Source organism: Aedes aegypti, chromosome 3 (assembly GCF_002204515.2).
Source record: "Aedes aegypti strain LVP_AGWG chromosome 3, AaegL5.0 Primary Assembly, whole genome shotgun sequence".
In the NCBI taxonomy this organism is placed as follows: domain Eukaryota; kingdom Metazoa; phylum Arthropoda; class Insecta; order Diptera; family Culicidae; genus Aedes; species Aedes aegypti.
The window spans coordinates 327,123,949-327,145,807 of record NC_035109.1 but is presented as its reverse complement, the minus strand read 5'-3'; the positions used below and the strand labels follow the sequence as shown (position 1 = coordinate 327,145,807).

Genomic DNA, 21,859 nt, shown 5'->3' with positions numbered 1-21,859 from the left:
GAGATACGACGTTCCACGCGGTTACACTCTCAACTTTACGAAGAACACGGGAGGATACTTTTTCTGTCCACCATGAGAGGAGTTCATTGAGCATTACCATTGATCGATTGCCGTGTTATTCGGGATCATCTTACACTTCTGAAGCGAACTTGTAAAAAACTTCGACACGTTCACTCCCCGAAGATCAAGGTTGTCTGTCATCTAAAGAATTGCACCACGCACTTGCTTGCAATAAGAATGCTTATTATTTGAATTTCATCACTTACACACTAGAACTTACACCTAGTGTGGACAACTAATCGTAAGTTTTGTTTCCATTCATCAGCTGTTTTTGTACCTTTCGTTCCAATTACACCCGATTCTGTTTTTGCACGGATTTTTTTTACACGGCCGTGCAAAAAAAGTTTCCATACATTTTTTTTCACCAAAACCTTATTTTTGCATGAAACGTCGAGAAATGGTGTTACTTTTTTTGCACGGTTTTTGAAATTTTGAACTGAAAACTTTTTTTGCACGGTACGCATCCCCCGTGCAAAAACAGAATCGGGTGTATTGAGAATATCTTAAGTATTAATTTTGTTTCCAAAAGGCAAGTCACGTTGCGTCTTTGATAAGATTTTCTTTTGTTTGCTAAAACATTGGTCTGATTGAACTACGTGTCCACAGCTACACTGCTATATTTTATCTAAATATATATATCTGGATCATAAAACGGTGATGAAAATAGTACATTTCTAAGTCGTTAAGAATGTTACACTCTTGAACAGAAGGATCAATCTTTCTCTTTATTGTAAAAATACACCTTAAAATATTACGCCACTACTATGTAAAATCTGTCTTACCGTATAGAAGTAAAATCCTAGCTAGCTCGTCACGTAATGGCCGCCGCCAATCCCATGCTGCTCTGCCTGAAGTATTCCTCCAGCAGGGCCATCACTTCATTTCGGCTCTTGGCAAACACCGCAGCCTTCACGAATCGGTCCTTCATCCGGCCAAACTCCACGCCACCGACGCTCGTGTGCATCTGGGCCAGGTTGTCGAACATGATCTGCAGGATTTTGAGGCGCTCGTCTTGATCCTCCTGGCTGCCACCTTCGGGGGGCATCTTCCGTAACCGTTCGAAGATGAACTCCGTCATCGTGGTCATCGATAACCGCTCGCAAACCATGGCGGAGGAGTTCTCCTGTACGGCATGGTCGAGGAATTCGGCCGAGTGCCGCTCGGACAGTTCGTCCAGAACGGTGTGGCGCATTTTGCTGTTCTTGGACATCAGGGTGGACAGTTCCCGGGTAAGTAGCCGGGCGGATTTTTGCTGTTCGAGTATTTTACCGGCGCTTAAGCATCGCTCTAGGATTGCGTCCAGCGAGTACTTTGAGATCACATGTGCGAGGATTTCTTCTTCCGTTTGGAAGCGGATGCTGGTGTCCGGTTTCTCCGGGACGGGGGTTGTGGGGGGGATGGGGACGGAAGTGATAGTGGGTGAAGATTTGCTGGGCGGCGCGGGATCTTCTGAAGCGGGTTTGGGGGAGATCTTCCGTGGAGAGGTTCGTTTGGGGAGTTCAACAGGTTCGTCGGCTTCGGGAACAGGTTCTTCAGGTAAGGGTTCCGCCTCAATGGGAGCTTCAGGAAGCTTGGGATCTTCCTTCATCTCAACGTCATCGACACCGGTTGTTACTTGCAGAGTGCTCATGTTATCAGTGGTGTTCAGCATGAATTCTCCGTCCAGCGAATCAGGAGAAGAGGAAATTTCATCGTCTTCATCCTTGCCCGGTTCGTCAGGATTCGTGGAGGATCCTCGGGTGAACTTGGCCAATTCGGACATGCTATCCGCCTTGCTCTTCCGACGGAGTAAGAATTTGGCTTTGTCAGTTGGAGACATACCGGCCATTAGGATGCAGCGACTAATGGAGGGTGAGCGGCATTCTTCCTCCTGTCGGATGTATTGCTTCGTAAGGGAAACCGGTGGATCATGAAAGCTGACCCGTTTCCGTTTGTTGGCCGGAGACTCGAGATCGTCGCCGCTGTCGTCCTGGTTGTGTTTCCGTTTGAGGATACTGGCCGCTGGGGAAGCTTGCGGAGATGGCAGGACTTTGGAGAAGACCAAGTAGTCGTTGTCCTTCTCTTTTTCCTTTTCTACGGGCGGAAGGGGCTTTGATAATTCTGGGGATTGCACTGCGGGGGCTGTGGTTGTGGCATTAGTAGCTGTAGCTGCGGTAGCAAGTTTCCGAAGCATCAGACTTCGATCACTGGGCATATTGGAAACTGGTTTGGGAGTTGACGACTGCTGTGGTGGCGGAAGGGCGGCAGGCTTCGGGGACATTTCGTTTTGTTGACTGCGGATGAGGTTGATTAGCTGTGCGCCACGTCCGCGAAGCTCTATCATGCCGGTCTTGGGGCTTCTGGGGGTTGATTGTGGTGTACGATTCCTTAGATTAGCAACGGCTGCCGGTAGGACAGGTGGCGAATTGCGAGTTCTACGGGTAATGGGTGACACCATTGGACCCTTTTCACGTTCCATAATGCGGCTGGAAGTGCGCTTCTCACCACTCCCGGAAGCAGGGGAAATCTTTGGAGCCATCGGAATTGAAGGCGTTGAAGGATGTGCCTTTTCCTCCGATATTGGCGAAATGTTCAGAGTGCTATTAAGCAGATCAGCTTCCCGTGCTTCCTGGTCCGCTCCGTCCGGTGAAGACACCAAACTACGATTGAGGCTCTTAGTGAGGGGCTCCATGTCTTCATCCAAATTGCGGACCGGTGAGAGGTTTGGAGATTGATTTGGATCTTCTGATGGATTCTCGGACTTTTTGGGAGACTCTGGAGCAGATTCCGTTTCCATTGGTTCCGGAGCAGGGCTGATCGATCGTTTTCCTTTTTTGGGGCTTTTCGCAGGAGATTTGGCCGGGGAAGCGATACGTTTCGCCGGTGATGCAACACGTTTTGCCGGAGATTGTACGGCTTTGGCTGGAGAAGCGACGCCTTTGGCCGATGCAGGAGACTTTACAGGAGATGCAACCCTAGATCGGAGCTCGATTTGAGTCACTGCTGGTGTTTCAGAGGGTGCTGTCGATTCCGAATTTGCAACCGGTGGTTCAGTGTTTGGCTCTGTTTCTACATCGGGAATAATCTGTTGCTGCTGAGCAGCTACCGCCGCCCTAGTTACCTTAGCAGGTGACTTCAAAGGACTTTCGGTATTAGGCTCCGTTTCCACATCGGCCGGATTTTGTTGCTGTTGGCCAGCGGCCATTGTTGCCCTGGTGATCTTGCCGGGTGACTTCAACGGGCTTTCGTTCTTGGCCTTCATCGGCGATTTTCGTCCGGAAAGTTTGGCCAGTTCTTTCTCCGCTTCAGTGTCGAATGGAAGCGTCTCGGTGCCGATTTTGGGAGACTCCTGTTTCTCATCTTCCTTTGGCTTACGAGGTGTGAACTTACGGGAGAGAAGAGACTGGGAACCTGCCTGGGAGGATTCTACGATTTCATCAACCGAATCGTTCGCATTCTTAGCTTTGACGGGAGATGCAGGCGCTTCTGTGGCGGTGGCCGGCTGCTTGTCGATGACGTTGTCGAAGTTCAAAGCTTTTCTTGGAGAAGATCGATCGGCAGATTTGGATTTATCCTCGGACTTCTTCCGTGCTGGAGAAAGAAGGGATTCTTCCTTGGTCTCTTTCTTTTGAGTCGATTTAGTGGCGGCACTTCGTCGTGTTCGCCTGTTCTCCGAATCGGTTCTCTTGTTTTTCTCGGCCAGTTTCTTCGGTTCCAAGCTCTTCCTTCGACCATTTGGCGCAGCCACGGGCTCAAGGCTTCCGGCTCGTCTAGTCCGTGGTAGTCTTCCCACCTGAAGATTTTTCCCTTCAACGGTGTCTATTTTTAACTGGTCCAACTCCCTAATGACTCGTGATCTCTTCTCAGCTGGCTTTTTGGATGCTACCGATGAGGAACTAGCAGACTCATCTTTTTCGGTCGAATCCAGAACATTGCCATTGTTGTTCTCTTTGTCCAGCTTGTTTTCAGTAGCGACCCCTGCTCCTTGTTCTTTGGGAACCGAAGCTTCTGGCACTTCACCGTTTGGGATTGAACCAGAATCTGCACTGGCGCACATGACAATCGTGTCGTGATCCTGGCCTTGGTCCGACGGAATCACTATTTTATTTGGTGTCCATGGCTTTATCACATAGTTATCTTGTGACTGGCTCAGATCATTGTAGAGCGCAGGAATGTCGTCTCGCTTCTTGCTCAGGCGCTCTCGTTGATGTTCCGTCAGCTTATCTGGCGTAAACTTCCACACTTTTTCGATAACAACGAATTCCCCTTCCTTTTTGACTGGCTTCGGCAACTTGTTTGGATCTTTCCCCTCGCAGATATTCACCAGATTCTTCAACTCTCCCACCTTCCACTGTTGCTTCATCAACTGATCGATCAACATCTTACAGTTCCACTTTACTTCTTTCGGTTGTGACTTCAGTTCTGCGATAAAGCGCCCCATCACGAATCGATCGATCAACGTCTTCATGGTACGCGTCACTTCCTCCTTCAATGTATCGTTATCACCGTCGATCAACTCATTTATGATGTTCCGAATCGGCATTATTACTGCAAACAGTGCCTTGTTCGTCAGCCTCTCAATCAGCTTCCGGAACGAAGCCACCCCAGTGTCCACTTCAGCTAAACTATTCTGAAACACCAACGCCTTCCGAACCAAATCCTTGAACAATTCCAGCGTCTTCACCGGTGGCTGCCCTAGGTCGAAATCCCCTGGAACTGATTCCAGCACCACCCGGAAGAACCTCAGAATCACTCCAAGATTACAGTTGTACTTCGCAACGGTCATCGCTTTGATAACTTCACTCAGTCCGCAAGCATATCGAGTGGACTTCTGACCAGTTACCATCCCGTTGAAAACATCCTCCCAGACATCGCGGACATCGCCCACCTCCAGGAAGCGATCGTACTCGAGTGGGAACAGCAGGAACCCGAACACAATCGACTGCGAATGCTCGAACTGCTCCCGATGGGAATCGATCTGCTCCGTTAGGTGAAGTGCCATCGAGCGGTAAATTTGCGTTACCATCCGACGATTGGCGGCCGATTTCGGGTCACCATTTTGCAACAGCGATGGTTCCAGAGTGGTCAGATATTGGACCGTTTTCTGGAGCATATCCCAGTAGCCACCGCGTTGGGAGGAGTAGCGTCGAAGATCGAACGCGTGCGAAAGAATCGTGAACGAAGTGCTGCAATGAGGAATGGGTTAGTATGAGATGATGGCTGATAAGATTCAATCTGATCGGAAGTTACCCTGCGGGAAAGTCCAACGCCGGATTGAACATCAGCGTCATAAAGTTACGATAGTTGATGGTCAGCTGCTCGGGACTGTCCTGGCCGATTGTTACCGAAAGGAGGTTCGTTTCAGCCACCATCTGAACGATGTCGTAAATCAGTTCTTTTATGGCTTCGTCCTGCAGTTTGGTGCTCTGTGGATTGAAAATCATACAATTACAGTGAACCAATTTTAAATTCGTACAACTATCAAATCTTGGATAACGTCCTGAAAGCCATTGGTAACCCGCTCTTCGTTTATGAGTATATGAATGGAGTTACACGTTTTTAAACACTGGTAAGATTTTATCCCTCGTATTTTACTCACCAAACTGATCAACGCATTCAGATTCTCCCTAATCCAACTGAACATCTCCACCCGGCTGATGGCCTGTTCCTGCTCGACCCTCGCCAGCAGGTTCTTCCACAGACACCGGTTCAGCTCCATGTAATCCTTATCCTTCATCTGGGAGAACAGCACCGTACATTCGGTGCACGAGTTGATGATGAGTTTCGCTTTCAGCGAGAACAACTTCGGCGAAATGATAGTCTTTTCGCCGTTGAGTCCAGCCGTGAAACTGATGGCACCATTTTTGCCACTATTGCTTTCGCAGACATCCTGAATCAAGGTGTCTGTAACTCTCCCGGCGGGACCCAGCATGTGAATCAAAGCCGCTGCCGACAACTGTTTTATGGAATTGTATCTATAAAGGTTAAGATTGTATTAGACATGAAGCATATGTACGGTTTGTCTGAATCCGTTATTAACGAAAATGTCCAAGGGTTCAGAACCGATCTACCATTCGTAAAATATAGTATTCAAGCCAGGGGGGCAGATTCAAGCATATTATCTGTGAATTTAAAAAAAATCAACATGGTAATCGAAAGTTATTCGTTATTTGTTGGTATGAGCTGGTTTGAAAGGGATATACACATGCTTCAAAACATTCCATAATCATTATCAATTTGTAACCCAACCAAGTATTTAATCATCAGGTTTGCATTAAGCATGTTTTCCCTAACTTTATTTGGCCGGGCACTTTGTCCTCTTTAGGCGCCACTGGGCCAATTCGCTACATTTTTCATTGTTTTCTAGCTTAGTTCTATTTATCTCTTTCTCACTCTCGTTCTCACTTCGTTTCTCCCTCGTTGTCTCACATGAAGATGCGAAGATACTGCTTGCTGCTGATGGTGGATTGTCTACTCATCGTGTGGGTGTTCAGTTTGGCATCCAAATTCATAACCATTGTTCGTTTTGCCTTGGTTCGATTTGCCGATGTTGCCGATGTTGCAGTTGCTCTCAGATCAATGTAGATCATGGAAGCTGGGCCCTGCATCGTCTTCCGTGATGCATTTTCGAGGTACTGGACAGTTGTTGGGGGGACTGGGAGTTGAAGCTATGACCATCCGCTTTACAAGGCGAATGTGTAGCCACTACGCTACTGGGACCTCTTCTTGCATTAGGCATTTAAACAACTGATATCCAAGCAACTTCTATGTAAATTTAAAATCCTTTTATAGAGAAAACAAAATATCAGTGATTCATATTTTTTCCATTATTTCCTCTACCACAAAAAGCCGAATCACAAAAATTTGAAACATACCAAAGGCCCTAATCACAAAAGGCCAAAACCACATAAGCTGAAATTTTAAAATCAATTTAATTGCAAACCACAAACTTTCAGCATATGTTTCTATAATATGTTGGACGTTTTTACAGTAGGGCAATAGGTACTTCAGAAGTCGTCTTGTTGCATTTTGTACAACACGACAACTGGAGACATGAATATACAATGAAAAGTATTCTTAATAAGTTTAGTGTTTTGTACGGGCCTGGTGTAGTGGTTAGAACACACGCCTCTCACGCCGAGGACCAGGGATCGAATCCCATCCCCGAGATAGTGACTCATAATGTTAGAAAGTTATAGTGACGACTTCCTTCGGAAGGGAAGTAAAGCCGTTGGTCCCGAGATGAACTAGCCCAGGGGTAAAAATCTCGTTAATAAAGATAGAAAAAAAGTTTAGTGTTCTTAAATACTTGTTAACTCCCTATCCCAGCAGTAATCTTTCACCTACACGGCAACGCAAATCTACTCAAATCTGAGTTGTTTCAACGCAAAACTGCAGTTGAGCCCAATAACCCAAATTTGGCTAAATTTCCAATGCCTTCATTAGGTACTTTGGCTTTGAAGCCATTAAAAAATTACTTGAATTTGATTTAAATTGAGTTCATTCAACCCAAGTATGAGAATAATGGCATTTACTCAAATTTGGCTTATTGGGCCAAACTACCCCGATTGGATAGGCGCAGCTCTCTCTATTTTTGACAACATTGGTGGGGAAGAGAGGGAATACCGAGATAATTTGGGTTGAGAGAATAATCGATATACTTAATTTTGGGTAAAGTAAACTAGGTAAACTATGTTTGCATTGTTCCGGGCAAACGCTTGCTGTTCAAACTCGTTGTCGCCCGTCAGACAAAAAATAAACTACCTGTATTTACATTATACCAGGCAAATGCTTGAATTTGGTGATTGCTTGACACTGGAACTCTTCGTCTGCCTTCTGTCGCCTGAGTGCACTCAAAACCATCCATTCAAAATGAAACATAAAACCTATTTCGTTTCAATTGTTCATATTAACCAATAAACAACATTTGAATGACTTACTCGAAGAGCTCAAAACTTCAAAACTTCAAATATCCGAAGCAGATAGGATATACAGAAAAATCCTAACTGGTCGATATTGCGATACATTCTATAGAAATGATCTACCAAACACAATGCCAAATTTAAACTCATTGTCGAAAGGTTATAATCTAATGTGAAATTCGAAAAGTCAAACAGAACATCTTACGGAAACAGTGGAAATTTTCGAAACACTGGAGTGTACACGAAACACAACTGTCAAAATGAACTTGAGTAGGTACGTGATTTTCATGTAAGAGACACAAACCACCTGCGGTAGAAACGACCAACATTCCATTTCATACCCATCCATGTTCCGATGCTTATCAACTTCGACAGATAAATTTTGGTATGAACACTTTGGCAAATCCATGCGATTTTTCACGTAGCAACGACGTATGGATAATTTTGAGTGTACATCTACCCTCAATGCACATGAAATTTTGCACTGTTTACTGACATGGCCGGCTTGTCACGGTATGCCTGACCCCTCCCCCCTTGGTGTGTGACATAATTTGTGTACGACCCCTAATCAAGCATTATTTTGAAGGATTGCAAATTTCAACTCTAATTCGGATTTCTATAATTCGGCTTTTTTTTATTCGGCATTTTGTGACTCGACCTTTTCTGATTCGCCCTGGTAGGATACAATGTTTTCAACCTTTTGTGATAGTATTTATTTATTGCCATGGAGTTTAATTTAGATCTCATTTGTTGTATTGATGGATATTATTAAAAAAAAAATAGATTGACACTCGCAGGGTGGCCACCAAATGTTCATTTTGAAATTCCCGCTTTTTTCCCGGTTTTCCCGGTATAATTTTCAGAATTTTCCCGGTTTTCAATTGAGGAGCCTGCACGTAAAAAAGTGACCCTTTGATCGGTTTTTCAATTGAATGCACCCAAAATTTTATTTCAAAGTTTTCAACGGTATTTTTCCGTCCAATAAGAAAAAAAAATATTCGTAGAAGATTGCCTTGTATTTTTTGGCTCTCGTACAATTAGTATGGAATGACAAATTGTTGAAAAAACTTAAAAAACGTTGATGTCAAATTTGCTTTCGTGAAGGATTTCCCAAAAATATTTTTCCACTCAAACACGTCGGAGACCCTAAAGAAAACAAAAGTGAAAGAATAATTCAAATCAGTCGTCCCGTTCTCAAGCCAACTCGTGTCATACAAACACCATTCCATTTCCATTTACATGTCTAGATATGCTCTTTTTGTTCTGGGTAATACTATTTAAAGTATTTCAATTTTCAATCTTACTTTGTTTCTTCATAAAAATGAAGAGTTCACTAAAGCTAATAAGTTTAGGATGAGGATGAAACAAAGCCACTCTAAACTAAAGTAACTAAAGAAAATAATGAATCCAATATGTTACTTTATGCAAGAAGTTTTAATATCTGATTCAAAACTTTGAGTCAAATAAGATAAAGAAAAAAAATAAGCCCTGATAGTAATTTATTTCTTACTAAAAATAAAATATTTAGAGACATTACCAACCAACTTGAGTGTAGCAAGCTAGACTGTTTCAACAAGAAAATTTAAAAGTTATTTGTCCAAGATAACAGATGCTTAATGGCAATATGATCAACCATATCAACTTTCTACAACTTATTTTTGATGATTTATAGATTTATAGCTCGAAGATGGTCTTTCAAAATAATTTTCCCGGTGACCATCTCAAATTCCCGGTTTTTCCCGTCTTTTTCCCGATGGATTCAAATTCCCGTCTTTTTTCCGCTTTTCCCGTTTTTCCCGGTTCGGTGGCCACCCTGCACTCGCTTTCAAAAAATATAATAGTTGGGGAATATTTTATCGAAAGACAACATAACTAAAGAACTCTGAAGTTTTAGACCTATCTTAAGGTTTTTTTTCGTTGCATCACAAATTAACATAGCTTTTTGGAGGAAAGATAGTGCTGCGTTACAGCCAAAGAAAACGAATTCGTTTTAGGCGTTGCTGGAGTGGAAATTTTGTTCTGTTTTACTGGACCGTGTTGGTACGCTTTGGTACAAATTTTAAGATGGCTTCATGTTACTCAGTCGAGGATGGAGTATTAACTGGTGAGCTCGTTTCATGATTCTGTTGCAAATTAGTAAAAAAAGATGGTTCACATTCTATCCGTGACAGCGAAGAGATAAGTTTGTGTATCTGCTCAAAAAACAGTGAATAGTCGAAACACAGTGAACACGTTTTCATAGAATTATTTTCAGAACAGAAAAACTGCTTTTGAAGTTTCAGGATTGTTTTCATGTTTTGGAGCGTCTTGCTGGGTAGTGCTTCGTGAAGCCCAAGCAGGACAGTTCGGTTTTGCGTCGTCCGATTGAGTTTACTCACGGTTTCGCGCGTGTTTTCGTCGCTAGATATTGTTTTCATGTTTTGGAGCGTCTTGCTGGGTAGTGCTTCGTGAAGCCCAAGGAGGACAGTTCGATTTTGCGTCGTCAGATAGGTTTTGCTCACGGTTTCGCACGTGTTTTCGTCACCGGATTTTTTTTTACGCGTATCGTTATTTTATACAATCCGATGACTCTGGAGGGATCGGTTTTGCTTTTTACTGGCTATTGAGCAAAAATATTACTGCACAATCGACAAGCATTTCGCGAAATACTATTTATACTATAAATAAACTATTGTTTTCTCTTTTAATTGCCGGCATTCACAAGATTAAATTTAAAACACTTAAACAACAAATGTTTATGGTCTATCGCCAGCTTTCTAGGCGAATCCTGACAATATACCTTCCCAACCTCCAACTCCGTAGCACTTATGAGGGTGTCGCTCAGTTGGTGGCCTCTCATTAAGTAACATTTCCTTCCCATATCCCAAGTTACGGTAAAGATGGGCGTGGCCGGGAGTAGTGATAGTCATGCTTTTAGGGCCCATTCACAAATTTCATAACGCTAAAGGGGGTGGATGGGTACCCTGAAAATGTTACAGCTCATACAAAATTTGAAAAATGTTCATACAAAGTGCGTTACGAGGGGGTGGGTGGGTGTCAAAAATTGTCATTTTTGGCGTTATGTAATTTGTGAATAAACCCTTAGTACTCTTGTTTATTATTTGAACAAGGTATACTCCCCTGCCTTGTTCTTGAAAGTAGTCAGGATGAGATTATTAAAAAGAAACATGAATGTTGCGTAACGCGCAGCTATTCAGCATGACCAAGCTGAGGGTCGTGGGTTCGAATCCCACCGGTCGAGGATCTTTTCGGGTTGGAAATTTTCTCGACTTCCCAGGGCATAGAGTATCTTCGTACCTGCCACACGATATACACATGCAAAAATGGTCATTGGCATAGTTAAGCTCTCAGTTAATAACTGTGGAAGTGCTCATAAGAACACTAAGCTGAGGAGCAGGCTCTGTCCCAGTGGGGACGTAACGCCAGAAAAAGAAAGAAGAATGAATGTTGCTAGTATGCAATCTACGAAGTATACCGTAACTACGCTAACGCTAACTGCTTTTGAAGTTTCGATGATAACGATGATTACGATGACGGAGCGTTGAACGTTAACTATCTTTCTGTCAACTCACCACAACTTGGTCATGATGCAAAGTACGAGTGACAAGCAGTCGTACACCTTCCGGAAAATCTAGTGTTGCCCAGAGTGCTTAAAAATGGAACAAATCGGGTGTGTTATCAAAATTTTTAGGGGTATTTTCCCCGGAAATCTGTAATTCCCATTTTTTTTTTTTTTTGCTTCTGATGGATGGACATCCTCATTATTGTTGCATGATTCGCATCATGCGAAATCTTTATAAGATTCATCATCAAAGATATCGAAATGTTGTATGTTCAGTCATGTTTGGTACAGATAGATGGATTGCTTTTTAAATTGAGTCGCCGTGATTGCCTCTATTATGTTTGGGGGGTATGTAACCAGTGAAAATGATGCGTTGTTTCTGAAGGACCCCTAGTGGTTAGAGTAAAGGAGAAAGTTGCATAACATGACAAATACTGTAATTTAATCCTTTCCCATTTTCCAAACTCACAGTGTTTTCTCTTGAAAGTGCAGAGGACTCAACGGCATTCTGAAAGCGAACATTTCATCCTCATCGCACACTGGCCGGCGTCGGTATAGGTACAAAGAAAATTAAGTCCAATACTGTGCAACTAATCCCAAGTAGCATTTGGTTCCTTAAGCAAGTAAATATAGTGCTTCTTTTAATAACGGAGTAGCAACTGCGGGCAGTCAATCATGCTTCTAAATCTCATTCATTATAATGTTGAGTAGAGTTTGTTGCATTTAATGATAATGAAAGCATTGAATGTCTTAATTTGCTTTCAAATACATCCAAAGTTTCAATATACTATTGTTATGTTGTCTTACGATAATGCATGCTTGAGCTAACTGTGAAAATGCTTAAATACTATATTTTTTAATGCAGAGTGTCGATGCATTTTTATTTCTAAATAATGCGCATTAATACAACAAAAGAATATAAACTAGCTCTACAAAATAAATCATGGAATAGATGATAAATATACAAATCGCGGTAATTCTGATTTTCTCGATTTGTACATAAAAAATGCTTGGATATCACATATTTTGAATGCTTATTGTAAATCTGATGGTTACTTTTGGTTGGTTAAAACATTGATAATGATACACTGTTAGGGACAATTTTGAAGCATGAGACTATCCCTTCCAAAATAGCTCAAAAGTATTAAATTACGATAATTTGCGGTTCCCTCTTTCAAATATTATTAAATTCTCGAAGAAGATACTCGAATACTATATCTTTCGAATGGTAGGTAGCTGAAAAAATCTTGGACATAACGGCTTCAGACAATATCATCATGGTACTTACATCTTTCCCGGAGCGCCAAACTCCTGGTAGCTGTTGTCGAAGTAGTAGCACAGGGGCGTCTTAAAGGACGGCCCAAAGCAAAAGTAGATGAACGGTTCGAACACATTGTCCGCGAAAGCATCCAACTGGGGCTGCAGCTTGTTGATCAGGAACCACCAGATTTCGAACTTCTTCTTGGCAATCACCTCAGTCTTGGACTTGGAGCTTTTCAGCGGAATGCATATCAGCTTTATCCGCTTCTGGATGTGGATTTGATTGTATTTGGCGAAAATCTCCACCAGCAGTTGCCAGCAATCAAAGGACTGTTCGCGTACGAGAAGTTCCGCCGAACGGAATCCGCTTTCAACGATGGCCAAGAACACGTTGATGATCACAGCCCCCTGGCAGATTTCCTTGTCCAGTATCCGCACCAGCACCGACCACTTCCGGTGCCATTCCGGATCGTTTCGACCCCGTGCCTGCTCCAAAAGATTGGAGTATACGTTACTGATCTGTGTCTTCAGAGCTGGCCACGCTGGCGAGTCCAAGTAGAGCGTCTGTTCCAAATGAGGCAAGATTGCTTCCGACGCCCTCAAGGCCAGCTCCCTCGTCACGGGGTTCTCCCAATCGAACAGCAGCCGAAGCACATCGTTGAACCAGAAGTTCATCTGATCGTCGTCCAGCTTTTGCTTCTCGCCCACATAGTCCCGTTTTGTCTGGCAGGCTTTTACCAGCGATTCCAGAATCTTTTCAATCTGCGATCGCCCTCCGGACTGGAGGGCCTTCCGGAGCTTCTCGTACTGGTCGTAGCCCGGAAGTTTGATCCCACTGTTCGCCGTCATGGTGGGGAATCGACGGGCCCGCAGAACAACGCCCGAGTTCTGTAAAAGGAGAACAGTATCGGAAATGAGGTCACTGAACTACATTAGTGGTGGTGGCACTGAAGGCCTAGCCATGGAGCGCACTATTTATGGCCTTATATAACGGAATTTAAAGCGCCCAAATTGTTTTCGCATGCAAAGTGGTCAGGGTGGAGGGTGTCAACAAACAACCAGCTGGAGGGAAAAATTCGCGCGTACGAAAATCAAACACTTCTAGCGATAACCAAAACAGAAAGCACAAACCCCTCTCGACGTCGCCTTGGTCCCCGTGATGGGCATCTTTTACTTCTTGCTGCTGCTGCTGTTCAATCTCCGTCTCCGTCTTCGTTTTCGTCGCTTCTGCTGATGGATTTCTGGCTTTGGCTTTGTGCGATGCAGTTTTACCAAACACATCACCAACACGACTGCGCCTTTGATGCGTCGCGGGTTTTCCTTCTGTCAATGACGAGGGGTCCCGCAATGTTGGATTTTCTCGCGGTGTGCGATTTTCCCTCCCACATACCAGAATGCATTAATGAGTGGCCCATGCAGCGTTGCCAGTAGTAATGTAGATAAGTAAATAAATTTGTGATTCCGCATTTGAATCAAAGCGTGTCCTTTAGACTAACGTTAATTTTAAAGCTTCAGCTCTCCAAAGCTCTCGGGTAAAATGTTTAAAATGTTAAGTTATGGGAAGTATGCACTTCGACATAAAAGTAATCGCCTATCTCGATGCGTGGAAAATTTCTTGCAAGAAACGACCAAGAAAAGCATTTTTCTTTGATCGCAGTACGCAGTTGAAAAGAAATATCATTTCAAATGGAGCTCACTGTAGAAACTTTCTTGACCTTTTCTTCCGCAGAAATTTTTACTTTTCTTGAGCGGAACAGCATACTTAGCTTTAATATGGAGATTGCAATGGAAAGGAGTTCAAACCCCATACAACATGATACAACATACACGGAGATAAATGGGCTATCGAAATACATGAATATGAAAATTCGCCACAAGAAATCGGTTTGAAATTCATAAAAAGGCATAAAAATAACAATACAAAAACAATACATCGTATTGTAACAGTACTATATTAAACATTGGAACATAAATGGTCATTTTTAGCGTTAGGAAATTTGTGAATAAACCCCAAGAGATGAGAGACTCTGTTTGTTGAATTTCTTTTCAATCAATAACTGAGCTTCCTTAAAGTCTTATATTGTCACAAACAATCGATAAGTATTTTCATTGATTTGCCTTACGAAATGATCTGAATCATTCATTGAGAATTAATATAAAAAATTAAGAAATCATTTTATCGGCAGTATAAACTACATTATGACGTTTTATGACATAAATATCCCACTATTCGTTGTTTTATATTTAATTGACAATACATTTCATTCAAAATATTTCCAGAATTTCAAATGTGTTCATTTACTCAATATTAGGCAATTGATTACCTAAAGTTTGGAAATCGAATTTCCATCAACTTTGCCGTGTTGATGTTTGATTAACAATCATACGCGGCAAAATATTGTTGCACATCGAGCTGTGACGCGGCGAAGAATGAAAATCAGATTTTTAAACGGTGGTTCTTATTATTATTATCTTTATTAAGGAGATTTTCAGCCCTATGGCTGGTTCATCTCCGACGGTGGTTCTGCCATTTTCTAAAACAAAAAAGATTTTGAACAAATATGCATTTGAATCATTCGTACTTTTCGACGAACTACAATATTTTGTTGACGTAAACTCGACCATTAGGTTGTCCGTCATTTCGCGGGAAACCATTGCGCGGTCAACCATTTCGCGGTTTGTTTAATGTTGCGGTTTACCGTTTTGCGATTAGTACAATTTCGCGGTCTGCCATATCGCGGTGTGGGTTTTCTTATTTTCGGCGCAACAGAAAATATTTGGCATTATCACTAATAACATTTTCTTCTGTAATTTACCCTTCTTATGAACACGAAATGGAACACCGCGAAGTGGATTACCGCAAAATGTTATGCAATCCGACCATTACTCTTCGTTTATTAAAATCTACATTTTACATTTGAGCATTTGGTTTGAGCAAATGTATGATGCTTTCGTAAATAAACCTCCAATCACCGTGAAGTCGTCCATAATAAGAAGCCGGATCCTATTCTTGACACTTTTGATTCACTTCTACAGTGGGGTTTTTCGAAAGCTATTGAACTCATATTCGGCCACAATATGCGTCGTATCAAAGTGCTTCTTATTGCAAAGTTTCAGACAATTCGGCCGAGAAAACCTCGCATGCTAAAGTGAATCACGGAAGTGCCCAAGTAGTTACACCCTACAATGCTTTCAATTGACAATTTGCATCTCCTTATGAATTTTTCACAAAAGTGACAGCTATGTAAATCGTAAGGCGGCTCAATGAAATTTATATACGTTAATTAGGTATAACTTGTTTCATAATTATGGTTTTCCTCAAACAACTATTAAATAAAATTATAGCGTTTCAAGCCTTCATAAAATGAATTTTATGAATTTTTGCCTGAGAGAATTAAAATGACTAATGACAGAAATGAAAATCATAAGGCGCACAATGAAATGTTTAAACGTTCATTATGTTCCACTATTTTTTTTATTATGATTATCATTTCAATGGTATGAAATCCATATTAGCATTCTGAAATTGGCTTTTATTGATTTTTCAATGCTGCAAAAGGAACAATTTATAGAATACGTTAATTAATTTGCCTGAGGACATTGTCTTCCAATCTATTATGAAAAATAATCGAAAAGCTTTTAATTGCAGTTTTTTAATCGAAAGAAAGCGAGAAGAGAGAGAATATCTCATTGTTTGAAAGTTACGCAAGGAATGCTAATTATTCCGCACAATTTCACGGCTGGTAGCGACTAAATGTCCCTAAAATAAGAACTTGAAACTACATGCCTGAAAAAATATACCTGCCAGGAACCAAAAATAGATCAAAAAAAAAACAACTAGGAACCAGGAAATAGAAGTTTAATGTAATCTAACCAAACATTTTTCCAATATGTTTTTGTTACTTTTTTAGAAATTCCTCGTTGACTGAATGTATGTTTTATTACTGTATGTATGTTTTAACAATTTGCTCCAGAAATTTCATAAAATTGATCCAAGTATTATATTTTTATTTATTTATTTATTTTTTGTTACTGGCAACCCTGCACTGGACCAAAACATCCGAAAATGAGTGACTCACACACTCGGCGGGGAAAGGATAAAAATAACACGGAGAAAAATAAATTACGTACCTGAGGTGTGCGGCAGTAGTGGTGAGTCCTCGGCTATTTCCAAGTCCAATAGGAAATCCGATCCGGTTTTGGGTGCAAGAATCCCAAGGAAGAACCCGCGCTTTTTGAAAAAGAAGCAAAACAAGAATCCTTTTACGGAAGATTATGCACTTATGTTGGCATTATTCACAAAATTCAATCACTTTTTTCTTGTTCAGAGGAAATCTTCCGCCAACCTTGTCTTTTCGATTTATGTAGAGCACTTAGAACTTGTTACGCACTTTCAATGGATGGTTTCATACCGCACCTAATGGCTCAACTATTTTCCTCCACAAACGATTGTTCTTCACAATAATTAACTCTATTTCGGTACCTGTTCAACTTGCACGATATTTCCAATAACAATTTTCAAAGAATATAGCAAATTTAACAGGAAAATTCAAAAAAATTAGAGAGCTAAGCTGTAAAGAACCGAACCACCACCTAGTCGAGCGAAAAACACATGAAAACAAACCCGCGAGTGGGAATTTCTGGCGCGAAGCGCGTTCCGCTGGCTGTCAAAAGTGCAAAAATGCGCGAGAAAACTGCAAGAACGAACGTTTGTGCCCGAATTCTAGTAGGAGGATTTTGGTGCTCACGTTCTAAGCAGCGGAGCAGTTTGCGATAATGGCGAATTGATATGTTGATGTAAATATTCAGACGTATTCTGTGAGTGAGTTAGAGACAAACATCCTCTATTAGATAAAAATGCTTGCACTGTCATGTACATGTCGTCAAAAATACATCTAAAATTATGAAGCATAGTTTTTCACTATTTTGGACAATCCAATACATTTTGGACCCTCAATGTATACACTACCCACCATAAGTATGGAATCGCGTATTGCAACACTCATACTGAATATTGCAGCACCTTAAAAGGTTTAGCATCATCTGAAATGAGTATTATTTCGAGATAAAACAGATCAATTTCAATGTTTTTCAGGAAAGTCTTTTAATATGCAGCCTTTAGTCACTAATATTTTTGAGTTTATGTGAGAAAACTTTTTTCACTAGGTTTTGGGTGATGCTAAACTTAAAAGTGCTGCAATTCTCAGTATTGCAACGATACTATACTAGCGTATATACCCAGCATTTACAGTCGATTGGAGATAATATTATAAGATATAGGCCTTTTCATGTGACATATCCGTCTATGCATTTGTTTACATCGGTGGAGGACCGGTGCTAACACGGGTCTATCATTTTCATAGAAGAACTGTCAAAGAGCTTCCGGATCAGCTGATTTGAAACGTCTCGTGAAAAGGCCTATTGTTCGTTTAATATGCCAACTTGTTGTAGTATTGGATAGCCCATCGCATTCCATTCATAAGCGCACACTCACACACTCTTGTTCATGTTGTTCCACTGTGTTGGTAGTTTTTCCTTTCATCATTCGTGTGCTAACAGTCAGAATAGCAAGTCAAGTGACTGTAATTGAGTCCGTAATAAATCTGAATTACTAAGTAAAATACGCGTTTTATTGCACCAAAACATGGTGTCAGAAGCCATCGTGAGCTTCAGATCGGTTTTACGGCAAACGTAGTGAAAATCGTGAGAAAATCGTACGAAAACAACTGTTCGGAAAGTCGCGTCGGATCGGCGGCCATTTTGTGTCGATTGGTGAAAAAGCGTGGTGATCCTCATCAAAATGGATGCCAACCAATTCAAGATGTTCATGGAACATCAAACTAACATTATTCGTCAAATGTTACAAGGGATACAGAGTTCCGTATCAGGAGCTGTGCAGCAGCAGCAAATACAGCAACCGAGTGCCTCTGCCGTACAGGTGCCGCAGCCGTCGCCATTGTCTCTGGATGGCGATATGGAGGAAAATTTCGAATTTTTCGAGAAGAGCTGGAATGACTACTGCAGAGCTATCGGAATGGATCGATGGCCTCAGGCGGAAAATCCACAGAAAGTCAGCTTCTTACTGACTTTGATAGGAGAAGCAGCGAGAAAAAAATATTTCAATTTCGAGCTTACCGAAGCGGAGAAGGCAAATCCGCAAGCAGCTCTTGCTGCCATCAAATCCAAAGTAGTGACCACGCGAAACGTGATAGTGGATCGTTTGGACTTCTTTTCGGCAATCCAAACGTCTCGTGAGCCAATCGATGATTTTGTTACGCGTCTCAAGGTCATGGCAAAACCTGCGAAACTAGAAAATCTGGAAACCGAGCTGATTGCGTACAAGGTGGTTACCGCAAACAAGTGGCAGCATTTGCGAACCAAGATGTTAACAATGACCGACATCACGTTGTCAAAGGCTGTGGATCTGTGCCGTGCCGAGGATTTTTTTTTTTTTTTTTAAATCTTTTTTTGAGTGTATTTTAACGCACGAGGGCTAGTTCTACACTACCGCCGTGCCGAGGAGATAAAAGCCAGGCGGTCACAGGAACTTGGTACATCAGCATCTGGATCGGAAGTGAATAAAGTGAGTAAGAAGAAGATAAGTGTTAAATCCCAGCGGTGCAAATTTTGTGGTGATTACCATGAGTTTGTTAAAGGAGAGTGTCCTGCCTTTGGCAAGAAGTGTCATCGTTGCAAAGGCAAGAATCATTTTGAAAAAGTTTGCCGAGCTGGTGGGAAATCGAAGGGCCGCAAATCTGGCCGGCGAATCAAGGAAGTGAAAGAAGAAAGTTCTACGGAAGAAGAATCGTCTGATACCGAATCATCATCAAGTGAAAGTGAAGAATATGAAATCGGTAAAATTTATGACTATTCGAGTCACGGTGGAAACGTTATGGCCGAAGTGGACCTAAAATTTTTTAACAAGTGGAAGCCTGTTCTATGCGATGTTGACACTGGCGCGAATACAAGTTTGATCGGGTACAATAGTCTGATTGAGCTCAGTGGCGATGGTGATCCATCTCTGCTTCCATCGTCTTTCCGATTGCAAAGCTTCGGAGGGAATCCCATAAAAGTGTTGGGTCAAGTAAAAGTGCCATGCCGACGATTGGGGAAAAACTTCCGCCTAGTGTTGCAGGTGGTTGACGTTGATCATCGTCCATTGTTATCCGCCAGAGCGTCTCGTGAACTGGGTTTAGTGAAGTTTTGTGAAGCTGTGAGTTTCACCGATGCGAATGAACCACCGTCCACGTCGTTGTCGACAGAAGAGCTATTGAACATCTATCGAGTTGAAGCCCAGAAGAGCATCGAAGAACATCCGAATCTGTTCACGGGTTATGGCAAATTTCCGGGCACAGTAACACTGGAAATCGACAGCAGTATACCATCATGTATCCAACCACCGAGAAGAGTACCCATAGCCATGCGAGGTAAGCTAAAACAAGAATTGGAAGCACTGGAAAGGGACGGAATCATTGTTAAAGAACCCAATAACACCGATTGGGTAAGTAATTTGGTCATCGTACAGCGTTCTGGTGCTGGGTCTGGTATCCGCATTTGTATAGATCCAGTACATCTCAATAAAGCATTGAAACGACCGCATCTCCAATTCACGACTCTGGACGAGATACTTCCGGAGTTGGGCAAGGCCAAAGTTTTTTCGACAGTAGATACCAAAAAAGGGTTCTGGCACGTCGTCCTGGACAAACCAAGCAGTAAATTGACCACTTTCTGGACGCCATTTGGAAGATACCGATGGACGCGTCTGCCGTTCGGTATCGCTTCAGCTCCCGAAATCTTCCAGTTGAAGTTACAACAGCTGATCCAAGGTTTGGAAGGCGTGGAGTGTTTGGCCGACGATTTGCTCATTTACGGTGTGGGAGACACTCTTGAAGAGGCTCTAATCAATCACAACGCTTGTCTTCGGAAACTCCTTCAACGTTTGGATAAACACAATGTCAAGTTAAATCACTCCAAGTTGAAACTTTGTCAAACTTCCGTTAAATTTTATGGTCATGTGTTGACTGATCATGGCCTGCAACCAGATGAGGAAAAGATTTCTGCCATCAGGAATTTCGCTACTCCGTGCAACAGAAAGGAGGTTCATCGTTTTGTAGGGATGGTCAATTACCTGAGCCGCTACATTCCCAACCTGAGTGCCAATATGACCAATCTACGTAAGCTCATTTCTGAAACAGTTGCATGGCGATGGACGGTCTCTGAAGAGAAAGAGTTTCAAACCGTGAAATCGTTAGTGTCCGACATCAGCACGTTGAAGTATTATGATGTGTCTAAGCCGTTGGTGATGGAGTGCGATGCAAGTTGTTCCGGCTTGGGCGTTGCAATTTTTCAAGAAGATGGTGTTGTCGGATACGCGTCACGAACATTGACGGCCACCGAAAAAAACTATGCCCAAATAGAGAAGGAGCTCCTCGCAATTGTATTTGGCTGTATCCGATTCGACCAGTTGATTGTTGGAAATCCGAAAGTCACAGTAAGGACGGATCACAAACCGTTGATCACCATTTTCAGCAAGCCACTGCTGTCGGCTCCACGGCGCCTTCAGCATATGCTCCTAAGTTTGCAGCGCTACAATTTGTCCATTGAGTTCGTTACCGGTAAGGATAACGTGGTCGCGGATGCATTGTCGCGTGCTCCGATGAGAAGCAGTGACCCTGTGGAAAAGTTCGAAAAACTGAATGTTTATCGAGTATTCGAAGAAGTATCAGAAATGAAACTCACCAATTTTCTGAGTATTGCTGATGCTAGGCTTACGGAGATCATGAACGAAACAGCGCAAGATCGAACAATGCAAACCATCATTAGTTATATTCAAGAGGGCTGGCCCAAAACAGTCGATCGGGTACCGGATAATGCGAAAATTTTCTTCAATTACCGAAATGAGCTCTCAACGCAAGAAGGACTGCTGTTTAGAAATGACCGTCTTGTGATTCCATACGTGTTACGAAGAAAGCTGGTCGATTGTTGTCACATCAGTCATAATGGTGTAGAAGCAACACTGAAGCTGGCAAGAGCTAACTTATTCTGGCCGGGAATGAGTGCACAAATCAAGGACGTC

General features: G+C 42.3%; 1 protein-coding gene across 3 annotated transcripts; it reads right to left on the bottom strand.

Annotated features, from left to right (window-relative positions):
* Positions 1-222: 222 nt before the first annotated feature.
* On the bottom strand, positions 223-17,416 carry LOC5569795 (telomere-associated protein RIF1). 3 transcript variants are annotated; one of them, XM_021853678.1, is made up of 5 exons: positions 16,915-17,416; positions 12,812-13,671; positions 5,639-6,014; positions 5,290-5,465; positions 223-5,225 (listed from the first exon to the last, which is right to left on the bottom strand). In XM_021853678.1, the coding sequence occupies exons 2-5, from the start codon at positions 13,630-13,632 to the stop codon at positions 872-874; spliced, it is 5,727 nt and encodes a 1,908-aa protein (XP_021709370.1). In that variant the 5' UTR covers positions 13,633-13,671; positions 16,915-17,416; the 3' UTR covers positions 223-871. The 3 variants fall into 3 exon arrangements, with proteins under 3 accessions (XP_021709370.1, XP_021709369.1, XP_021709371.1); XM_021853677.1 differs by lacking the exon at positions 16,915-17,416 and adding an exon at positions 13,915-14,076; XM_021853679.1 differs by lacking the exon at positions 16,915-17,416 and adding an exon at positions 13,756-13,901.
* Positions 17,417-21,859: the final 4,443 nt, after the last annotated feature.

Excerpts from the sequence above, each read along its gene's own strand:
- LOC5569795 (XM_021853677.1), bottom strand. The coding sequence starts at position 13,950 with ATGCCCATCACGGGGACCAAGGCGACGTCGAGAGGG. Across the intron at positions 13,672-13,914 it reads CCAAGGCGACGTCGAGAGGG|AACTCGGGCGTTGTTCTGCG; the intron begins GTTTGTGCTTTC and ends CTCCTTTTACAG. Across the intron at positions 5,226-5,289 it reads GCGTTGGACTTTCCCGCAGG|CACTTCGTTCACGATTCTTT; the intron begins GTAACTTCCGAT and ends TCCTCATTGCAG.